Source organism: Prunus dulcis, chromosome 2 (genome assembly GCF_902201215.1).
Source record: "Prunus dulcis chromosome 2, ALMONDv2, whole genome shotgun sequence".
Lineage (NCBI taxonomy): Eukaryota > Viridiplantae > Streptophyta > Magnoliopsida > Rosales > Rosaceae > Prunus > Prunus dulcis.
The window spans coordinates 5,407,075-5,429,980 of NC_047651.1; the positions used below are offsets into that span (position 1 = coordinate 5,407,075).

The 22,906-nt window shown below is 34.9% G+C and overlaps 2 protein-coding genes across 5 annotated transcripts; one reads left to right on the plus strand and one right to left on the minus strand.

The window, feature by feature from the left end:
- The first annotated feature begins 5,689 nt into the window (after nucleotides 1-5,689).
- On the plus strand, nucleotides 5,690-11,521 carry LOC117617993 (inactive protein kinase SELMODRAFT_444075-like). Its single transcript, XM_034347631.1, has 9 exons — nucleotides 5,690-5,876; nucleotides 6,062-6,204; nucleotides 6,471-6,595; nucleotides 7,505-7,734; nucleotides 8,176-8,886; nucleotides 9,022-9,170; nucleotides 9,559-9,783; nucleotides 10,569-10,718; nucleotides 11,126-11,521. The coding sequence occupies exons 1-9, from the start codon at nucleotides 5,690-5,692 to the stop codon at nucleotides 11,399-11,401; spliced, it is 2,196 nt and encodes a 731-aa protein (XP_034203522.1). The 3' UTR covers nucleotides 11,402-11,521.
- A 2,737-nt stretch (nucleotides 11,522-14,258) lies between these two features.
- LOC117617923 (transcription factor GAMYB-like) lies at nucleotides 14,259-19,623 on the minus strand. 4 transcript variants are annotated; one of them, XM_034347548.1, is made up of 5 exons: nucleotides 19,295-19,623; nucleotides 18,794-18,997; nucleotides 17,704-18,126; nucleotides 15,263-16,280; nucleotides 14,259-14,891 (listed from the first exon to the last, which is right to left on the minus strand). In XM_034347548.1, exons 3-5 carry the CDS (start codon nucleotides 18,061-18,063, stop codon nucleotides 14,587-14,589), a joined length of 1,683 nt encoding a protein of 560 aa, XP_034203439.1. In that variant the 5' UTR covers nucleotides 18,064-18,126; nucleotides 18,794-18,997; nucleotides 19,295-19,623; the 3' UTR covers nucleotides 14,259-14,586. The 4 variants fall into 4 exon arrangements, with proteins under 4 accessions (XP_034203439.1, XP_034203438.1, XP_034203440.1 ...); XM_034347547.1 differs by having other exon boundaries at nucleotides 18,794-19,615; XM_034347550.1 differs by having other exon boundaries at nucleotides 14,778-14,948; nucleotides 18,794-19,615.
- Between the last annotated feature and the right edge of the window lie 3,283 nt (nucleotides 19,624-22,906).

Sequence of the window (22,906 nt, forward strand, 5' to 3'; positions counted from 1 at the left end):
GTGTTCTTGTAATTTCTAAAACCTTATGGAGTTTTGTGAAAAAGCAGAAAACCCCAGGAGGTATTAGTGTAAATAACTCAAATTTGAACCTTATAGGAACTCTATGTGGTACTAAATCACTCATATATATTGCCATGCAATGTAGAAAGTGTAAAATATTGTAGTAAATCATTATAAATAAATAATTATGGTGTGTTTAATCTTCTTTCATTAATTACTACATATTTTCTACACTCGCAGTGTTTGTCAACTCGCTATATAATCAATTTAAATCAGTTAAACCCATCATACAATGCATTTCCTTCCAATTTTTTTCTGATAAATTAATAGATAATTGACTAAATAAACATCCTCCAAAGTTTCAAGAAAAATTTTCAAATTTTTCTTACAATTTTCGTGGTTTTCATTCAATTTTTATCGGCTAAAAATGTGATATTTTTATTTCCACTAGAAAGAATAATTTGATACAAAATCCCATGACTGATTTTCATTTGAACCTAGACACAATTAAATAGTCTTTGGAAGCCGCTTCCCTTTGTATGCTCGATTGGCTTGCCATGAATGGTCTCCGATCACCTTCTTAATTTCTAGCTGAAATAAGACCAAAGAATATTAATAATTTCTAGCTTAAGAAGAATGAACCCTTTTCGAAATGGTGGACTCATGAGATCTTCCTAAAGTTATTGAAAAATTAAGTGGGAGACTGTCTCTCATTGTCATTGTTCCCAACAACATGAATTATACTATTTGATTGGAGAGTGATGACTTTTTAATCTTTCATAATGGATTAGACTATTTGGTTGCGTTAAGAGAATGATTTCAAAACCATGTCTTAGATTAATTTTGGTGTCCAATCAACAAACGTTTGATCATAATGGATGAGATATAATATTTACTAATGTTGAAATGTGATACCTGTACTTTCGATATTATCTGATTTCGATATAGATAATCAATCCCAAGATTGTAAGACACGTCAACAAAGAAGATTCTAAAATTCAAAATTCATAGACGACAATTGTTAGAACCCAGTACCATTGTGATGGTTTAAGTGCTATTATAAAAGTGGTTTAAAATATAATTAGAATACTAATTACTTTATTAAATAAAGCTATAACATATGTGAGTTTGTCTTATGGGAAAACTTGGTAAGGATGATGGTTCATCACGAAAGACAGTTCTAGGATACAATGTTAAACACGTGTTCAATAAAGATTGCTGAAGAAATTGAGCAAGAGTCTAATATAGAAGATAATTACCTTCTCCTCTCATCTTGCATGGGGTTTCATGATCCGAACCATTCATTTTATAAGTCACTTTCGCAAATTAAATATGAAAAGAAAAGAAATTATGAAATCGTTTAGTCATCTAACTTATCAAATAACTAGATGAATCAAACGTTTTCAATTACCATTAGACCGTAAAAATGAAGATAGCTAACATTCCTACTTTTTATTAGTCGATTTGAGAAATATATTTCATGAAGTCCTCCTAGAGCTTGAAGGAGATTAAGTTTTCGTTTATCACTACGTTTGGTAATTATTTAGTTTTGTTTCACCCTTTTTTATGATATATAAAGAGTTTTATAGGACAAAAAAGATTTGAATAACTGGAAAACAAATATTCAGTAACATTTAAAAAAGAAAAAAATAACAAACTACTTTGAGCGAACAAGTCACCTTCACTCTCAGTTCATCGCTTGGCAGTTGGCATGCATGAATGGTCGGCAACTTGGCATATCAATATTTTAGTTTTGTTTATAGGATCGAGGGAAATGAACCCTAATCAAAATGAAGGGATGATTCATAAATATGTCCAAATCTCTTTAGGCTACAAATTATACTCTTTGATTATTTTTTTTTATAGAGTAAGTTTAAACTCAAGCATGGTAGTTGAAAATGGAGAACTTATTTATTTATTTTTTTTAAATACAATTATTAGAGCCTCTCAAATAAGTTTATTTGAAGGATATTCTTTTGGTGCCACTCCGTATTGTATTTCAATAATTCGAACTATTTATCTTTTATGTATTATTTTAAATCTGTCCCGATCTCTTGGATCACAGAAGTCCAAGAAATTGTGGTCACTCACCGTTGAATATTAATCCAATGGTTCAAAAAAGTTTCTTAAAAGAAGTGCAAGAGTGAGTGAACCGTTGAATTTACATTTAACGGTGAGTGACCACAAATCTCTTGGACCCCTATAGTCTAAGAGATCAGGACTATATTTTAAATATCATCTCTGCAAACAATCACTATAATACAAAACCATTTGACCACTCAATTAATGGTTTGTCAATTTAGTGGAGTGTTGCTAAACGAACCCTAAAATTAACTGAGTACACCATACTACCAAACTATTTATTGAATTGCTAATTTATCCTAATATAAAATAACAAAAAACAAAATTAAGGTGCAGTCAATTAATTTTAAGATTTGTTTAGCTTCTTTTCTTTTTTTTTTCCTTGATATCCTCTGCCTAATGATTTCTTGCAAATTAAAGATATAATTAGAAAGAAAAGATGATTGTTGTTCAAAATTAATAGGATTATATCCATCCTTAACCAAACATCAAATAATTAATTGTGGAAATTTTAAAATGGTTGGTTTTTGACATGTCAGAAGTAGATTTTTTATTGTCTCCTCTGCTTGATCTACATAGTATCGTACATTTATACATTAATTCGCTACGTGAGTCCATCAATGGTGAGGCCCTACTGTCAACAACTGAATACAAAATGCGTTTTGGAGTACGAGTTTCCATCTTGGATAAAAAAAATAACCCAATATTTTACATTGTTACTGCCTTAGCTAAAAGAAATTTGAGATTTTTCACACAAAATATTGTCCGATTTGAATTCGTTTCTTTAAATTTCAAAGGAGAACTATCAAAAGAAAAAATTTGGGTTATGGGTACTTATTGTTGGCCGTTGCAGATTGTCAAAGACAGAGAGTGACGTTATTATTTCAGTAATACTAATTTATCATAATATAAAATTGTAAGATCCCACATCAACCAACGGAGGGGGGGTGTTGTGCCTTATATGTGCACACCCGCATCCATCTAGCACGAGGCCTTTTAGGAGCTCACTGGCTTCGGAGTCGTAGGAACTCCGAAGTTAAGCGAGTTGGGGGCTAGAGCAATCCCAGGATGGGTGACCCACTGGGAAGTTGCTCGTGAGCTCTCAGAAACAAAACCGTGAGGACAATATCGTGCTACGGTGGAGTTGATCCCAGGATGTGACAATTTGGTATCAGAGCCACTCTGCCGTGTGGTGCGAGTGTACCGACGGGGACGTCGGGCCTTTAAGGGTGATGGATTGTAAGATCCCACATCAACCAACGGAGGGGGGGTGCTGTGCCTTATATGTGCACACTCACATCCATCTAGCACAAGGCCTTTTGGGAGCTCACTGGCTTCGGAGTCGTAGGAACTCCGAAGTTAAGCGAGTTGGGGGCTAGAGCAATCCCAGGATGGGTGATCCACTGGGAAGTTGCTCGTGAGCTCCCAGAAACAAAACCGTGAGGGCAGAGAGGGAGGCCCAAAGCGGACAATATCGTGCTACGGTGGAGTTGATTCCGGGATGTGACAAAAATGGCCAAAAAGTATTAAGGTGTAGCCAAGGTATTTTGGTAGTTGATTAGGGTGATCCCGGGATGTGACAAAAATGGCCAAAAAGTATTAAGGTGTAGCCAAGGTATTTTGGTAGTTGATTAGGGTGTATTTAGTTAATTTTACATTTTGATTTAAATATTATGATGTACTTAGATTATAGGGTGTACTAAGTTAACTTTAGGGTTCGTTTAACAGCACTCTTTTAGTGTTGTATTTAAGCACCGTGTTCATCTCTTTTATTGATCACAACTAGATGTCTTAATGATTTTCAATTTGTCTAATTTATACACTCAATTAATAGTTTTTCATTAACCATCGTATTCATATATTTTGTTGGTCACAAGTAGATGTCTTAATATTTTTCAATTTGTCTAATTTATAGTAAGAATGATCCATGAATAAATACTTGAAAATAGACGGTTCGAATCGTTGAAATAAATTTTGTGGCGGACACCAGAAGGTGTCCCTCAAATAAAACTATTTGAATGATCTCTTAATAAAAGGGGACAACAATTTGAAATTTAATAAATAGGCAGTTACTCTTCCTCTCAATTTGCATCTTTATTTTATTATTTTGAATCCGGATAACATTTTTTCTAATAGATTTTGTTTTTTGTTTTTGCTGCTTATTTTTAGGATGTTGTATAACGAACCTTAAAATTAACTGAGTATACCCTATTGCCAAACTATTTATTGAATTACTAATTTACCCTAATATAAAATGACCAAAAATGATATGTTGAATTGTAAAACAAATGTAATTTTAATAAGTACACCCTACTCACCATATTCAATCTCTAAGCCATGCAAACATGAGAAACCTTTAAGCCACACAAAATGCGCGTCTCATAGATGCTATAGTAGATTAATGAACCACATGGAAAAATAGTATAACAGAAAATTGAAAGAAATCAAATCTAAAACAAACCAAAAAAAAAAAAAAGTAGAAGAAGGAGAAGGTACAGGAAAAGAAATTCATATTCTCCATCTGTCTTTGTTTCCTTTGCCTTATTTCCACATCCTCACTCAGTCTTGGGTCTTTTGGCTTTGTGGAGTTTGCAATTCATATTCTGAGACACAAATAACAAACAATTTAATTTAGCTCCCTCAATTATCTGTCTACTTGTCATGAAAAAAATGATAATGAACTATGAAAAGTCAACTTCCCTAACTCCTCACAAATGCTGATTATAAGATGATGTCATAGATCATCATCTCCTGTTCAAATCAAACAGAAGAAAATCCAAATGAATGTTTTGGCTATCTTGCCAAGCTTGTCAGATTAGTAATCTGCAACAGTCACCTTTTTAATGTTTCTCATAAAGCACCAGGTAATCCTGCAAAAACAGCTAAAGTTAAGCTGTTGCTTCAGTATTTTATTACCATGTGCAAACAATAACCAGGCAGAATTTCATAAACCTTCAGAACAAAGGCCTCTCAGAATGAATAAACAATTGGCTTAACCACAAGAACAAATTTCATAGAGGGCTTAGTTGTTATCAATGATCCCAACTGTTCTGCTTGAGGCCAGCAATTATATTACAGTTCATGCATAGGTTTTAACAAACAATAAACAAAGACTAATTAAATACTCTCCCTAGTCTCCACAGCATGAAGAAACCCCCCAGGTCCCATTCTTGGATATACGAATATGCGCTCGAACCAACAATCCGAGGTGCCTCCCTGGATTCACCACTATAATTTCTTCTAGGATTCATTTCAACTTTTAGTTTTAGTTTCAAGTCACTCGGGAGAATGTCACTGAAAGTGAACTGCTTTTGAGAGTCATAGTTTGTCTATCCTCTTTCTTTCTTTTTTCTCAGTAAATTTTTTTCTCTCATTTTCCTAGAAATTGCTATATTAAGTCTTCCACTAAATGCTATAAGATCCATATAGATGTATAATGTACATGAGACAATAGAGAAATTTACTTACAACATAAAAATAAGCATTAATTTGGAAACCACTGCAACATACGTACCATATGGTGCTTCATTTGTTGATTCTCTTTTCTGCATTGTATCATCATATTGAAAATTCATAGGGAGAAAACTACTTCCAGTCCAGAAAAATCATGGCAGCAGAAGTTCAGAAAGTAGTGGTGATCCAGGATGCATCCAAAGACATTGTTAGTTCGAGCGCAATCAAATGGGTCCTGCAAGGCTTATTGCTTAAGCCTGGGGATGAACTTACACTTCTTGCAGTTCTTCACCAGGTTATTAACCCTAGTACGTTATCTTTCATGGCAGCTGGCAGACTGTGTAAGAATTTATTTTTTGTTTTTCTAATAAAAGGAAGAAAGAATTTCGAAAGTATGGTAAACATAAGCACCAATTAATATGATAGACATAAAATCTTAGTTGTATGATTCTATCACACAGAACAGACTCTGCTAACTTTTCATTTCCCCCAACACCCAATTTTCCACCTTTTCTGTCCTTCTCAGTGGGATACAGGACTAAAATGGACTCGAGTTCTATTTTCGGAACGAACCAGAAAGTCATGGAAGAAGAGCTCGAGAGGAAAGCGGAGGAGTATCGTAACAAAGTGGAGATAGCAATGATTTCTCAGCAATGTGAAAGGGCAAAGGTCAGATAAGAATTGCAGCCACTATTTGTAACAAATTGGAGATTACCTGCTATTTGTTTTAGATAAATTGATCCGTTTAATTCATCTAAGTACTGCTATACTATCATACCAGTGCATCTTGTGTTGGAAAACATACACTTCATTTTTTTCAGAATTTGATAGAGTGCTCACAGCCTGCAGTGCAACAGAGCAGAGGAATCATCTGTCAATTATATGCTGACAGAGTACTTTTGTATTAAACTAATCTGTCAATCAAACAATGACAGGATCAGTTTTCTGATGACATTTCTCAGGTTGAGTTCAACATGGAGGTGATTGCTGGTCCCTCTCCCAAGATGGTTGCTGTGGAGGCTGCCATAAGATTAGGGGCATCATGGGTGATTCTTGACAGGTCAGTCATTAAAATATTTGAAGAATTGGAAATTGCTCTGCTTGAAACTCATCCAACCTTGTTTGAAGTGTACTTTTCACATTGCACAATAAATTAATACAGATGAGTAAAATTGTTCATAAGCCAAAATCTAACAGAAACATAAATATGAAAATAACTTATGTATGCTAAGGAATTTGTGTTATCAAGCAGTCAATCATTGATGATTGATTGAAACTCCAATAGTAGTTATGATTTCAAATTCAAGAGATCATAGTTATGGTTTCAAGTTCATGAAATCATATCCCAAATACCCACCCATATACCAATTCATTAGAAATCTACACCAAACATAGATCACTGAGAATAATTTCTAAAAATACACGGTGGTTGCCCGTAGTTCAGTCTTAAATACTTTGGAAGATGATATTTTCATCCACCCTTGAGCTTGAATTAGTTGGAGGTGCTAAACACATTGACTTTTAAGGTCAAAATAATATAGTATTGTAAAAAAAAAATAATAATAAAGTGTAGTTTTTGAACATTGAGAACATGAAGGCTTTCCAAACAATATATAATGCCCTCAATCTCTCCACCCACTGCCAATTGGTTTTGGGTTGAATGCTCTAATTATAACAGTGTTAAGGTTGTTTAGGCAGTCAAAGCGTTCAAATGATTGTCGTATGACAAATTTATGTTGCAACTCCATAGCTAAATACAAGTTGGAAGGTGAAAAACATATGGTTCTGTGTGAAATCATTTAATTTCACTAATTTTCTAATTTCTGAAGCCACTACTGATGAAGCTTTATACTTCCTTACAAACTTCCAAACCTTGTAAATTAAAATAATGTTTCTTATCAAACAAACTGCCATCTGAAAACAATGAGACACCACAGTGTGAAAGCTCCTTTCTAATTTGTTCATGCAGGCAGATGAAGAAAGATAAGCAATTTTTCATGGAGAAGTTGTCATGTGGTATATCGAGGATGAAACGTAACAATTCTGTTGAGCAATTGAGAGGGCCAAAGCCATTTGGGAGAAGTAAACAAGTCACCGAAAGACGAAGCAACCCAGTCACCAAAAAACGCAGCAAAGACCGCCATGTAAAATATGATGAAATGATACCAGGAAGCCCAGACGAGGAACTTTCTCCTAAAAGTAAGAAGTTCTGTCACAATTTATCTCAGGGACTAGGACTCAGAGTTTCAAATTGGATAGATTAGACAACTTTATATAGTAAATTTATTGATCTGTAGCTTATAAATAACACATACAAAATCTACTTTTAATTTCTGTAATGATCACCATGTCTAACAGATGTAATTGCAAAAAATCTGACTTGCAACAAGTTTGACTAAGGCCTACCAATAGTTGCATTAAAAAAAAAGAGCATAGGACATCTAATTCTTTTGGCCTGATAAAAAAAATATATTAAAGTCCACTGTAGAAGTTTATGCTCTCATCATCCAAGTTCGGTGTAGTATGCAGCCCAGAACAAATAATGGAATGTTATTTTTCACTATATTATCTACATAATTCCACATTGCTTATGCTCAATACCAAATGCAAGAAGTTGATTAAGAGTGCACCTTGTTTTAGGATCTCCAAGTCTTCGAATGACCAGTTCTGGAAAAGAACAAGATGGTGATGGTAGTGGACACCCATGGCCTAACCATAGAAAATCTACCTCATCAAGTGAGCCCTTGTTGACAACTAGAATGTCAAGTGCGGGGAATACTGAAACCATAACTTCTTGTCTTCCCTGTCATTATCAAGAGGAAGAAAGCACGACAAATACTGAAAGGGGAAAAGCAGGAGAGCATTCCCCATTTCCAATTGCTGAGAGTGAAGCAAGGGTTCAAAAGGAAACAGATAATGCTGGGAGCCCAGATGAATATAAACAGCATAGCTACAAGGATGATTGGATAGGAGAATGTCGAACAGATGAAGAATTTAAAAACTCAATTTGCACAGTTTGCAAGAACAAACGGCCAACAATTGGATGGAAGAGAGATTTTACTCATGCAGAGCTCCTAGCTGCTACAGACGGGTTTTCTGCAAAGAAATTCTTGTCTGAAGGTGGATTTGGTTCCGTCTACAAAGGAGATCTGAATGGACTGAAGATTGCTGTTAAGCAACATAAAAATGCAAGCTGCCAAGGAGAGAAGGAATTTGAGTCTGAAGTACACGTACTCAGCAAGGCAAGACATGAGAATTTGGTGATGCTGTTAGGGTCATGTTCGGAAGGAAACCAGAGGCTCCTTGTTTACGAATATGTTTGCAATGGTTCATTGGATAAACATCTATCAAGTAAGAAGGAAACAAGCTTAGAAGAAACAAAAAAAATTTTGAATTCTTCAAAATTTTAAAAACATCAAGTGTTTTCCTTAATATTGCAGAATAGAGAAGCCTAACCCTGGAGCAACTTTCTCTAAATTTATGCAGACCACAGCAGAAGACCTCTTAGTTGGGATAAGAAGATAAAAATTGCTATTGGAGCTGCAAGAGGCTTACAATACCTGCATGCAAACAACATCATCCACAGAGATGTGAGGCCAAACAACATCCTCGTGACACATGATTATGAATCCCTGGTAACTGAACCAAATATTCAATATCAGCTTTACAATCCAATATGCCTATTGATATCATGAAGTGGTTACATGGGTCAATCCAGGAAAATAGATCTCTGTTCTCTGTGACTCAAATTCAATTCTTACCGTAATTACTGGATGGATAACCCAGCCAACAAATATGGCATTTTCACTCATAATCCCAATTGGATTCATTTAATCATCCATAATCTTACCAGAATATGTTTATTTGGTACTTTGGTAATCCCTCCTCTAAGTGCATTGGATTTTTAGCAAAAGCATTTGAGCCAGAGTGCACATAGTATTTATTCGATGCCCTTAAATTAATCCCCATGGTGTAAACAAAATAACCACATCCATAGTCCATCTAACATTTTCTATGCATTAGTTAGGAGATTTTGGTCTTGCAAGAAGTCAACATGAAGACTCAGATCGAACATCAGATACAACAAGAGTTGTCGGAACTCTGGGATATTTGGCACCAGAATATGCAGAAAATGGGAAAGTGTCAACAAAGACAGATGTTTATGCTTTTGGGGTCATTCTATTACAGCTTATCACAGGAATGAGGCCTACTGACAAGAAGCTTGGAGGAAAAAGTCTAGTGGGATGGGTAAGATCTTCTATACCATAAATTGTTTTGAAGTATATATACTCTTACATAAACACTTAATGGTACTCAACCTTAACAAGAAGAAACACCAAGATATTAATTTATGCTGTTACCAACCTTTCTCACACACTGAAACATGCATGAGCTGATGAGAAGATGGGGAGTTCATATTATTGTGGTTGTTGAGGTTCATCTTCTCTTTCCTATTCTTGTATCCTTTAATGAACTAGAAAAATCACTCACCACAAAAAGAAACATTACAAGCACCTGCCTGTAGTACCACAGAAGCCCAACTATACACCAACTGCTACTGAAAAATAAAAAAGGGGTCTAGCGAACATCTGCGACACTGAAAACAAGCTGCAGATATACTCTGGCTGTCACAATTTGCATTAACTTCTATTAATTACAGAATCCCTCTTCTTCACCAGGAGACACTCTGCGTTTGACTTCAACCACCAAATGAAAATCTTCTCCTCAGTTTTCAGACTCCATCTTGTAATCTTTATAGTGCTTTCTTTTAAAAAAATTCTTAAAAGCAGGTTATGTTTGATAGCTTTGGGAGGAAAACAGGATAAAAAATAAAGAAGGAAATGCAAAATTTTGCAAATGAGATCTGTGTTACTTCAATTCCTGATAGCCTACCCACCACTGCTCATAACATGTCACATAAGGAAACACTAAATACTAATAAAAGAAAAAAAGAAGAAAGGAGCAGCCTTCTATTATTTGACTTCACATTTCCTTATTATTTTGAATTAACAGTTCAGTAACTTTCTTGTCAGGCAAGACCACTATTAAAAGAAAGGAACTACCCAGATTTAATCGACCCCAGGAATGTGGATTGCCACGATGTTCACCAACTCTATTGGATGGTTCGCGTAGCCGAAAAATGCCTCAGCAGGGATCCCCATAAGAGATTAACTATGGATACTGTATGTCCACCTGACTAAGTAGACCCTGGTTAATGTCTATATGTATGTCTGCATCATCAAGTCTAACACAATAAAAACTAGGACACAAGTTGAATGCATATAGATAAACAGTGGAACAAGCATAAAGATGAACATTAAATATTAGAATACCAACTGCTATATGACACTTATAATTAGCATCTCCTATTTTGCTAACAATAAATATGGTGCACATAAATAATAATAAACAAGCACTATCCCATCAATTGGTATTCATAATCTGGGCATTTCTCTTTGCTCATCATTCACAAGGAACAATTAAATTAAACTAAATCAACATATTATACCATCAAGTTTGATAGGAACCTACCTGGGGCAAATGAAATCTGATGGGTTTGTTTTGTTTTCTTCTTCTGATACAAATGCAGGTAGTTAATGCTTTGAATTACTTGAATGATGCAAACCCAGTTTGTAGCATTGGAGACTTCTCACCAGCACAATCTGAATCAGCTGGAAGCATGCCAGGCTCTTCTGAATCACATGGTGATCACGGTGATTATATCAATTTAGAAGTTACTCCCACATTAGAGTACATGCATCATCAGTCTACTTCTTCAGAGACGTCAAGCCTTTCCACAGTTTCTGAGCAATCGTCAATGGGAAGTTCTGCAAGTACTGAAGAGAAGAAAGAAAATTCAGAATAATGGTGAGTGTGCTTTTCTTTTTCCTTTGTGTGTCAACAAAGAGTGGTGGAGGGCTCTAGGGATGATATGGGCATTTAACAAAAATGATCACCAATCACCACTCACCATCATCAAAGTTAATCGAGCTTTTCGGGTTGTACTTGGGAGCCTGTACCTCTCCATTGCAATTGATCATATGTTTTATTTATACATATGTCATGTTTGACATTTGATCTTTTTAATTTATATCATATTATTTTCTTAGGTTTTTCTAAATGTATAAAATTTTGCTGCTGCATACAACAATTCGTATTAATGGTTGGTTATGCAATTTCTTCTTCTTCTTTTTTCCCCTAACATTAGCAAAAAAGAAAAGAAAAAGAGTATAAGCTTTACTTATATTATTATTTTGGCATCAAAGAGACCACGTAAAGTTGTTTTAAGAATTTTTATAATCAAGTTATATAGCGAAAGGCTTTATGAAAATAGCCTAAATAATAAAGAGTGGTGTTAAACGAACTTTAAAATTAAATGAATACATGCTATGATCTAAGTACACCGTTAATATTTAAATCAAAATGTAAAATTAACTAAGTATACCCTATTTAACTACCAAAAATACTCATGATACTCTAATACACTCTATCACACATAACACCAAACTCAGTCGAGAGCTGACTGCGAAATACTATCAGACCACCAACAAATTGGCTAAATCAACCACTTTACTTTCTTGAGTATTCATCCCTGCAATTGAAGACTATGCCTTGTTGATATCCAGCCCCGATTACAAACAGATTGTTTCATATTTTTCTTCTTTATTATTTTCCTATTTTTCTTGATGGCATATCTAGTTTAAAAAGTATTTGATTCATACATTTTGGACTGGAAAAAGGAATCGATTAACATACATGTCGTGCTTGTAAAAAAAATCCGCATTCATCACGCTTTTGCCCACTTCTCTGAATGTAAGTACTATAATAGCTATTGCTCTCCATATTTCCTTTGTAAAAGATGTCGTACTCATCAACTTCTTCGAAATAATTTTATATTGTTCAAAATGAGAGGCTATATATGGGATAGCAAATATTTAAACTCAAAACAGGCAGCTATTATGTTTAGGTTTTTGGAAGTAAGGTTTTTCACTTACGTTTGATTAGGTTTGAATATGGTGAGTAAAGTGTACTTATTAAAATTATATTTGTTTCACAATTCAATATATCCTTTTTGGTCATTTTATATTAGGGTAAATTAATACTTCAATAGATAGTTTGTTAGTAGGGTGTACTCAGTTAATTTTAAAGTTCTTTTAGCAATACTCTTTTCGGTGTTATTCTAGGCTGGCAAGGATACAAATGAATTATGATGAACATGTTACATATATCTTCCAATGACAATATTGAAGCAATTTTTTTTATTAGAGTATTACAAAGCCCACTCTACAAAAGATATACGTGATACAAATATCATTTGTGTCATTAAATAATTCAAGTTTGTTGTTATCATGGGGAGTGATTTATTAAGGGAGCATCCAACAATTTTCCAAATATAGGACAAATATAGGACGTATGCGCATTGTACTCTTTCTTAGTGACTCCATTTTTTTCTCAAAGGTTTTTCGTAGTAAGGTTTTAACGAGGAGCAATATTGAGCGCTTTCAACATGGTCCAAAAAAATGTTGTACTATCTTTCCCTACGCTTAAGTTTTATTTTATTGGGCTTTCCAAACAAGGTGTTTGATGGTCAACTACATCATTGTACGGCGGATATTCAACAAGAAGTGTTTTAAGTATATTAGGCCAGGGCCACAAAATGTGTGGGCTGGGCGACAGCACAAGGCCCCCACAAAAATGGGGCCTCCCAGGGCAATATGTATATCAGCCAAAAAAAAGAGAAGGCATTTTATGTGTTAAAATAATGTTTTTTGGGCTTTGTTTTTGGACTTCGTTTTGTCATTTTTCTTTATCCTTCATGTAATGAGCCTTTTTTTACTTAAACTAACCTACTTACCACTTAAGTTTGAGACTTTTTATTATAATTTTTGTTCAAAATGAGGTAGTGTTAAACAAAAAAGGCTTCATTTTTCATTTTTGCCCAGAGCCTCTAAAATCAATGGGCTGGCCCTGAAGTACATAGAACGTGGATGACTACCATAAACCTCCACTTGTTAGTGTTTTACTCCTATGCCCTTACTATTGTAATTAGTAGTTTGTAACCTACAATTTTTGTGGGTTAAATTTCTATGGTTGTAAGCCTACAATTAGGTGCTTTTCAAAGATAAAAGAGACAAAATTTGAGAACAATTTATATTGTCTTTCTCTACTTCTTACTTCTCCCAACAATTCTCTATTGGCGTTCTTGTACTTTCAGGACTTTATCACTTAAGGACTTGTAATTTTAATTTTGGCAATCAAAGTCGTGTATTTTTCTTAAGATTTCACTAAAGGCCAATCCGTTGCATCAGGAAACAGAAGTTGGCGTTCTTGTTACATAATAAACACGTGGAGTGGCAAGAAGTCTTTCGCATTGGGCTTTCTACCCCTACAAAAAATTGTCGTGTATTCACCATTTGGCCCCGTAGCGCGATGTAGAACTCTCCTCCGACCATGTTAGGCCTATTCATCGTTATTTGATTTCTCATCAATTTTCCGTGTTATAGGCTTATCCCACCGCAACCTAAAAGATGTTGCACGTAATATATATACATCTAGAAAAGCACCATGTTGAATACTAGACAGAGTGGGAAAACTAATATAAACTTTTTTCTTCGGGTTAAAATAACAAAACAAACCAACATACAGTAAAATTGAATAAAGAAAACTGCTATATAGAGAGGAAGGGAAGAGACAATTTAGATCAATTTTCATGAAAAACAAAATAAAACATAAAACAAACTAACCAGATTCCATTGTATCAGAACGTTCCAAATGCATAGTTATTCTACAATCATAGCAAAAGCCTGCATGCAATTGTATACCTCAATATGGTTCTGTTTAGGCATACATGCATTGCATTGTTTGAAAAGAAACCAAGTGAAAACCACAAACAAAAAACAACCATGACTCGTGCAAAAACAGACCACAAGTCCCAATTGCTTGCAACTGACCTTCCTTGGACCAGGACTCACTTCCCCACATAGTTAACAAATGATCAGCACTAATTAGGTGACAAAAGCTTCAGGTTCATACAATTGACAGACCGGTTTCTTAAGGAAGGTCAGAAGACATTTGACACACAGCAGGCATGTTGTTCCACAGACAAGAACCAAGACCCCATACTTGATTTGATATAGAAGTTCCTGAAGCCATGTGCCTGTAGTCAGTCGCCAAATCATCACCAAGAATTGATGCAATACTATCTGTCATGCCTTGGTCTTTAAACCCAGTACTGTGCTCAAGCCAATCTGAAGCAAGTAAAGCATCGGGACGAGTGTAATCCAACTGAGGTGTAGTTTCTTTTTCTTTATCCAGGGTCCAAGCTTGGTCAACCGGTTCTGGTTTCACATTGCACCCTGGCAGAACAATCAAAAGCAATATACGTCATAACAAGAGGCAGCACAGCACTTATCCTGCAAATTAGAAATATGAGTACAATCTTCTATACATTCACAGAAAACAAATCGATCAGAAATGCTATCATATTACCAAAGGAGAAAAGGAAGTGTTTGTAATTTGAAATGTTCCAAAAAAAAAATTTAATAAAAAATAAACCATGAAAACTACTTTATAATGACTATAAATTACGAACAATAGGACAATACCGCTTCCAACTGCGAATACAAAAAAGGCATCTGCATTAAAAATATCGAGAATAATTCATGAATCACTTTACAATGTTATTATCAAACTCATTCGTCTACAGGTCTCAGATTAAGATACTCACCAGTAAAGGTCTCAGCAGGCGGCGGTTCATCCAATGAACTTCCACTCGCACTAATAGGAGTACACTCACTGAACAGGGAAGTAGCAGAATGACCCAATGGAGAAATCGGGTCACGATAGTCTTCCCATTCTGTCTCGCAAATGTTCAACGTGGAACTGTCAGCAATATCACCAGGAGTAACACTAGATGAATTTGAACTCTTGTCAGAACAAAGATTCTTTGCACTACTGAGAGCCTTTGCCTCATGGAGTAAAGCATCTAGCAGGCCACTATTACGTGGTGAAGCGCAATCTGACTCAAATGCACCAACGGGTGGGGGAGATTGGATAAAAGCATCAATTGATTCCAGTAAGGGCGGCGGAGGAGAAGTGCTCCAGCTGCCTAAATCAGTTTCTGGATATTGGAGTGAAGGGAGCTCCAGCTTCACAGCCCTTGAGGTGGGCTTAGAAGCAGAAGAATTGCCATTTGAAAGGGAATGGCTACCCTGAATTACACCAAACGACAGTGGACTCTTAGTGGTAGGATCAGGATCATGAGGAAATGACAATCCAAACGACTGACCAACTTTATCACACGTATCATCTTGAAAATGGTCGAACTGGGGGAAACCATTTTTGAAACTACCATCAGAAGTAGAGAATAAAGATGTTGATTCTCTAAGCCGCTTTTGACGATGCATTGTTGGTGGCATGAAACCACAATATGGAGAAGAACTAAGGTCTTTCATCAGCACGCCACTAGCAGAGAGATCGGGAATTTCAGGAACATAAGGTAAGACACAATTGTTTCCTTTTAAACTCTCAAATACAACATCAGGTATCTCATAACTGTTAGTTTGCAGAGAATCATGATGTGCTCTATCCGCACCATTAATTCCACCACTGGACTGGCCTTGTTGACTCTCCTGCAATGCTTGCAAACACACCTCGGGAGGATAAAGTGGTAAGCCAGCCCTCTGACGCCGCTTAATTCTGGTATTCCAGTAGTTCTTTATCTCATTATCCGTACGGCCAGGTAACTAAGAAGAGCAAAAGAGGCCGTTAATCATTTCCGAAAAAGAATGGGAAAACACATTAAGAAAAATACTACGAAAATTAAGACTAATAAGGGATGGACCCAAAATATAAAATTAGAAAAATTACTACTAGCTTTGAAGAAGAATTAATTGAGAGATGTCAATATGGTGCATCTACTACAAAATGCATTGTCCACAACAGCGAACTTTTATCTTGTCATAATAATTTCTTAAAATAGACACTTTAAACATTGCCATATATTGTTGTTCAATCTTTTAACCCATGGTAAGTAAATAAACTTTAATCTTTCAGGGACACAAAATATCTTAACATTAACGCATGTTAGCTTCATCTAGCCAAAGTATCATGTCAAATTATCATTCCCTTTCCTTTCAGTTACTATATTCAATCAAGAAGAAACAGTTTCCATGAACTTCATAAACCATTTTCAAGATTGGAAACAAGAGCGAACAGTAGCACCTTAAGGCACTCTTGTAATAACATATACACGAATACCACATAGACTAACGTAAAGCTAGGAAGGATGTTTGGCATATGTACAACCCTGAAAATGAAAAATCTTGTCTGATTATCAAATGCTCAAACACAGAATAAAATATGAAAGATACCACAGCCAAGTTCTCATTCCCTTCCATCTAAGAAGTTGTAGACACATAAAAGCTACAAGATTGGTTTACCCAATTGAGAAGCTATGTCACTTAGAATCTCTATGAAGCCAGGGTATTTTAATTTTGGGAGAGTTTTACTGACTTTTGAATTAGGGGAAAATGTTTGGAAAACTGTACTCTGTTACCATTTATGATTTTGATCTGATCTTAATCAGATAAATCATAAAAGGCACAAGTTCTTTTCCTGTAATGGTGGAAGTGCAGCAGTCAGCAAGTTATAATTTTTGTTTTTTTTGTTTTCTATTCTAGAAGCTCAACAGATACAATGACAACATTGACAAGTAATTGCGAAGTTTGAGGGAAAGAATACAGGATAATTGGAGAAACTGCCCATATTTGTTGCATGCAAAAGATACATGATATTACACAAAATCAAATGTCACAGCTAAAACTTTGAAAGCAAATCCCAAATTATACCGATGAACTCCATTCTTTTTCTAACTTTCTTTTTTTTTTTTTTTTTTTTTTTTTTTTTTTTTTTTTTTTTTTTTTTTTTTGGGTTGATGAGAAACACAAATACTTTATTCGAATAGATACAAGCATAGATTTTTTTTTTAATGAAATTCTGTATTAAACACAGGATATTTTCCTCTTATAGCTAAGAGCTCCCATATTAATGTAATAAGCGCTTCCTATGTTATATGTGTGAATTTAAAATGAAGTTCGAGGCAGAATACAAAGAAACAGAATTTGGTATGAACCATATTTAGATAAAGAAAATAAACTGTGTACTTACATGTGCTGCCATGCGTGCCCATTTGTTCCCCATCTTGGCATGGAGTTCAACAATCAAATGTTCTTCTTCAGGAGTAAATGCCCCTTTCTTCAGGTTTGGCCTTAGGTGATTTGCCCATCGCAGCCGGCAGCTTTTACCACAACGGAATAGGCCTGAGTGCTTCTGAACAGCATTCCAGTTTCCCTCCCCATGCTTTTTAACATACTCCACCAATATTGCATCTTCAGCCGAGGTCCATGGCCCTTTCTTTAGAACAATTCCACCATTTCCAGTTCCTCCGTTACTCTCATCCATCAACGGAGACTCAATCTGATCCTTGGACAGCACTCCATCTTCACTCTCATTTGTTGTCCGACTCATCTCTTAATATGTGATCAAAACCGCTAAGAAGAGCCAAGACCATGCAAAGCGTAGGTTGACAACCTGGAATAAAAAGGGAGAAGAAAACGACAAATAAACACATATAAGCAGAACCATAATGCCAAATTTGATCCACTTGTTATACATGCACTAATAATTAATTTATGGAACAGAACAAACAGAAAACAAACTTCCAATGGTTTAGACCAAACATTGCCCCATATCATAAATACAAACGACCCAAGAGTCCAACAGCGCACAAAAAAATCCATAAACAGAAAGAAACAATAAGGAAAATCATAAAAGCAGTTACTAGAGGGAATATGGATAAAGGGGTAAAGATGACATTAAATTACTAACTTGTGCACATAGTCATTATTTAACACTAATTATGAGTAATTAAGACTACTGAACTGCAGATCTTCAAAACCCACAAAAGGATAAGCTGTGAGTAATATTCCAAGGTCGAATTAAATCCTTTTTACCTCATTCAGAAGCAAATAAACCAAGGAAAGGGGTCAGCCTATTATTTGATACAAAAACAAACCAATATCCAAACCATAAATCATGATTGAACTCGTAACCATATATAATTCACTTCGTAGATTGGAACGAAGTCTACGTATGGCAGGTAGTCACGCTCACATTAATCACGGCATGCTTAATAAAGATTGAAACTCTCAGCTGAAGTGATCGCAATTTATACACCGAAAACTTAAATTTTGCATACCTGAATCAGGGGAAGATGGAGCAGATACAAAAATCCCAAGATTGAAGCTGCGAAATCGACCAAAACCCAAAGACACGTCCTTTTGGGCGCAATTGAAAATTTTCTAGAATGGGAAACGGGGATTGAAAATGAAATCAAAATGAGATAGCTCAAGCGTAGTGACGAAATGAGCTAAGACCTGAGAAAATTGTGATAATAGAACACCTGAAAAGCGACAAAAATCCAAAATTTCAGATGAGAACTACGAAATTGAACATCGCCCGTTCTTAATTGCAAAAAAGGGAAAAAAAAATAAGCTCGGAAAGTGAAATTCACGAAATGAAAAGCCTAATTATTCCTGAATCGCAATTCTCAGAGCTCGATCGAGCATGCAAATGCGAATTGAACCCAATTCAATTGCCGGTTTCTAATTCATGGATCGGGAAAATGGAAACCCTAGCTCAAGAAAACACAAGCAGAGATTGGAAATTGGAAGAAAACACAAGTGGTATCGATCCTAACCGCAATTTGTGAAAGAGGAGGGAGACGATTCGAGCGTAGAGAGAGCAACACATCTGAGAGCTAAAATGGCGATCCAAACACACGCATAGATACACAGAGAGAGAAAGATAAAGAGCTGAAATTTTGAAAAGGAAGAAGAAGAAAAAGAAAAAAATGAAGAGAGAGAAATGAAAAGAGGAGTGAATGTGAATACAGAAGAATTGGGGATTGAGAAGCGAAATGGCAATAGCAGAGCGATGTTAGGCTGAGATAAAGGAGGTGACTGTGGACTCTCCCTACCACCTCACTCTCTCTCTTTCTCAAACTCTCTCTTCCCCTTTTTCCTTTCCTTTTCTTTTTCTCTTTTTCTTTCTCTCCCTATTTTTATTATATTTTATCTTTCTCAATTTTATTTATTTATTTATTAATATTGTTCTTTTTATTATACTTGTGTTTGTTTATTCCCCATCACTTCTTTGACCCCCAAAAAAAATTCCTTTTTTTATTTTTTTAGGTTTTTATTTATTTCCTTTCTTCTCAGATGAACTTTGACTCACATTCCTTCATTCTGTGAAGGCTCACTCTGCTCTTCCCAATCTGATACAAATTAGGGGTAAATTGGTAATCATACAAAAAAGGCAACCCATTTGAACATTTGTTGGTTTATTTTTCTTGCTTTTAGTTTTAGTATACTTTTTCCTTACATAAAAATATGCATTTTGTTTTAAACAAAGGACTTGCAATGGTTAAGAGTATTTACTAATACATGAACGGTCTCTCTCTTCCCAATATCATTTGTATTTCAAAAAAAAAAAAAATTTATTTTCACCTATTTATTTAGTATATTATTAGTCATTAAAAGTATTTTCATTCAAAAATGTTTTGGAAACTAAGGGCTTTATAAATTAGGTAGAGATTAAAGTTTAAAAATAAGGTCAGGTATTTATCTTTTTTTGGATGGGAATGTAATTTTTTTATTTTGAGAAAATAAGGATGTATTGGAAACGAAAGCTCAAAAATTCCCTTTTTTTTGTTATAAAAGAAAAAAAATTATAATCTATATATATAAAGCAAAAGGCAGAGAATGGTAAAACATTCAAAATACCAGAAAATACACTTGGTTAATGCAAACATTAAGAATTGAAATTATTAATTAAATGAGGATAATATGGTAAATTCACACTTTTTCATATTGAAAAAATTAAAATTAAAAAAAAAATCAAATAATAGATCATATTTTATGGAACACAATTACTCAATATTTTTTTTAATTTTTAAAGTAAATTTAAATATTTTAAAAAAAAAGCATCTCGCAAATACAGAAACGCGTGCGAAGAGGCTAATAGCCTATAACCTTGCCAAGTTGACCTGAGAGTAATATTTTATGAGATTAATTTACCCAAAAAAAAAAAAAAATTACTTTGCCTTCATCTATTCCAAAAGCTCTATTGGGGGTGCAGACCACGGGACAACTTATTTTTTGTGGTTGTGCTTTTGACTTGCAACTTGCAACTGTGCTTATATTTATTTTCCAAATCTTTGCATTGTCCAGATTGTTCTTTCAGCCCAATTGTTCATTGTGGACTAAAAACAAAGAGTTTATTTTAATGGTACTTGACTAAAAGGACTAAAAGAAAGTATTGTAATGGTGTTGATCAAAACTGTTGTAATGGTGTTTCGCACTGATTACGGATCACATTGCATGCTTTCAACAATCCGAATTTATACACAAATTTGAAAACGTCCTGTTTGTAATTCATTCAAGGACTCAAACAACTATCTCAATTCATCATTAAATGGTTTGCTTTCACCGTTGTAGAAGCATTTGAAATAAATGGTTTTGAGTTATGTTAAGGGTATTTGAAAAGAAAGAGATGAGTAATAAGTGATGTGTGATGGGTTGCAAGAAAGAGAATTGAAATTCTACATTGTCAAATTCTACATTGCACCGTGAAAGCCTTGACCAATGTTTGGTGTGTCACTTTCCCCCTTGTCGTATACTCTATTCCAAATTCTGTTAAAATTGATGACGTGACAGGGTATATTGGTAATGTTGTCCTAACTGGCCAATTTCCCAAATGGATGTGGAATTGTGGAGCCCACATCTGGAAATAAAAATTTAAAAATAGGAAAACTCAAGCCCCTCTCTTTGTAGCTAACCCAGAAAAAAGAAGTGCTACTAAACGAACTTTAAAATTAATTGAGTACACCCCATGATCAAAGTTAGGAGTGGCAATGGAGAGAAATGGAGACTTCAACACACACAATAGGGGTTTCAAACACCTACCACCTTCATTTCTCTCCAACACCTTATCCACCATACTACAAACAACTTTGTGTTTATATACTACGCCTTTTGATATTTATAATGTTTCTTTTTCGTCTCTCTCTTTTGTTTTATTTTCTTTTCCATCTCTCTCTCTCTCTCTCTCTCTCTCTCGTTTTTCTTTCGTTTCCTTCTCTCTTCTCTTTTTTTCTTTCTTTCTTTTCCTTCTATCTCTTTTGTTTTTCTTTCTTTTCCATCTCTCTCTCTCTCTCTCTCTCTCTCTCTTTTGTTTTTCTTTCTTTTCCATCTCTCTCTCTCTCTCTCTCTCTCTCTCTCTCTCTCTCTCTCTCGTTTTCTTTCGTTTCCTTCTCTTTTCTCTCCTCTTTTTTTTCCTTTCTTTTCCTTCTCTCTCTCTCTCTCTCTTCTCTTTTTTTTCCCTTCTCTCTTCTTTCCTCTCTCTCTCTCTCTCTCTCTCTCTCTCTCTCTCTCTCTCTTGTTTCTTTCTTTTCCTTATATTTTCTCTCCTCTCTTTTTTTTTTATATATTTAAATTCATAAATCCAATTGGTGAGAATGAAATGTAATAGCAAGTGAAATTATATTTATGAAGCCAAATTTATATCATAAAGTCTCCAAAATAATATTAAACTTGAACTTGTATCATATTCCATAATTGTTTTATATCGCGAAGTCCACCTCTTCTCTCCATTGCAACAAATCCCAACTTAGCTTTGTCTCTGTGAATAAATGTCAGAAGAATGTTTCTATGGTACCGAAGTCCCTTTTGATACCCTCTTAGATGTCTTGTAAAAAAAAAAAAAAAAAAACTTTGTAGTAAAGAACACATCGTTAATAGTTACATTATTATGTTAACTTATCAAAAAATGGGGCAAATGTGGTATAGGGTTTGCTCCGCTTCATAATATTCCATCGCGAGCTTTTGTGTGTAATTTTATTCACGTTATGGTCAAAATTTAAGAAACAATGTAGGATCCCAAGTGTAATTCCGATAATTCAAGCCAATACAAATACGATGTTGTTCTGTCGTTGCAATTCTATGTAAGTGGCTAAAACCAATAAGACTTTCATATTTAACCATCAATAAGACTTTCATGAGACATGTTAGATACCCCAATGTGATATATTGTCGTGATTAACATATCTTGTGGTGGGATCAATCAACCAACTGCTCGGTAATGGACACCCACTGCCTTGGGGAATAATCAATTGCCTCAGTGAATACCACAATATGTTCATAAGGAAACTAATGGCAAAGTTTCACAGGCAGCACATACCTCAGACTACAAACGTTTGATAATTCACACTAACCATTTGCAATATCCCGACTATGTGTATTGTGAGCTTTAG

Excerpts from the sequence above, each read along its gene's own strand:
- LOC117617993 (XM_034347631.1), top strand. The coding sequence starts at position 5,690 with ATGGCAGCAGAAGTTCAGAAAGTAGTGGTGATCCAGGATGCATCCAAA. Across the intron at positions 6,596-7,504 it reads TCATGGGTGATTCTTGACAG|GCAGATGAAGAAAGATAAGC; the intron begins GTCAGTCATTAA and ends TTGTTCATGCAG. Across the intron at positions 10,719-11,125 it reads AGAGATTAACTATGGATACT|GTAGTTAATGCTTTGAATTA; the intron begins GTATGTCCACCT and ends ATACAAATGCAG.
- LOC117617923 (XM_034347548.1), bottom strand. The coding sequence starts at position 18,063 with ATGAGTCGGACAACAAATGAGAGTGAAGATGGAGTGCTGTCCAAGGAT. Across the intron at positions 16,281-17,703 it reads GGGCACGCATGGCAGCACAT|TTACCTGGCCGTACGGATAA; the intron begins GTAAGTACACAG and ends TGCTCTTCTTAG. Across the intron at positions 14,892-15,262 it reads GCCTGCTGAGACCTTTACTG|GGTGCAATGTGAAACCAGAA; the intron begins GTGAGTATCTTA and ends TTGTTCTGCCAG.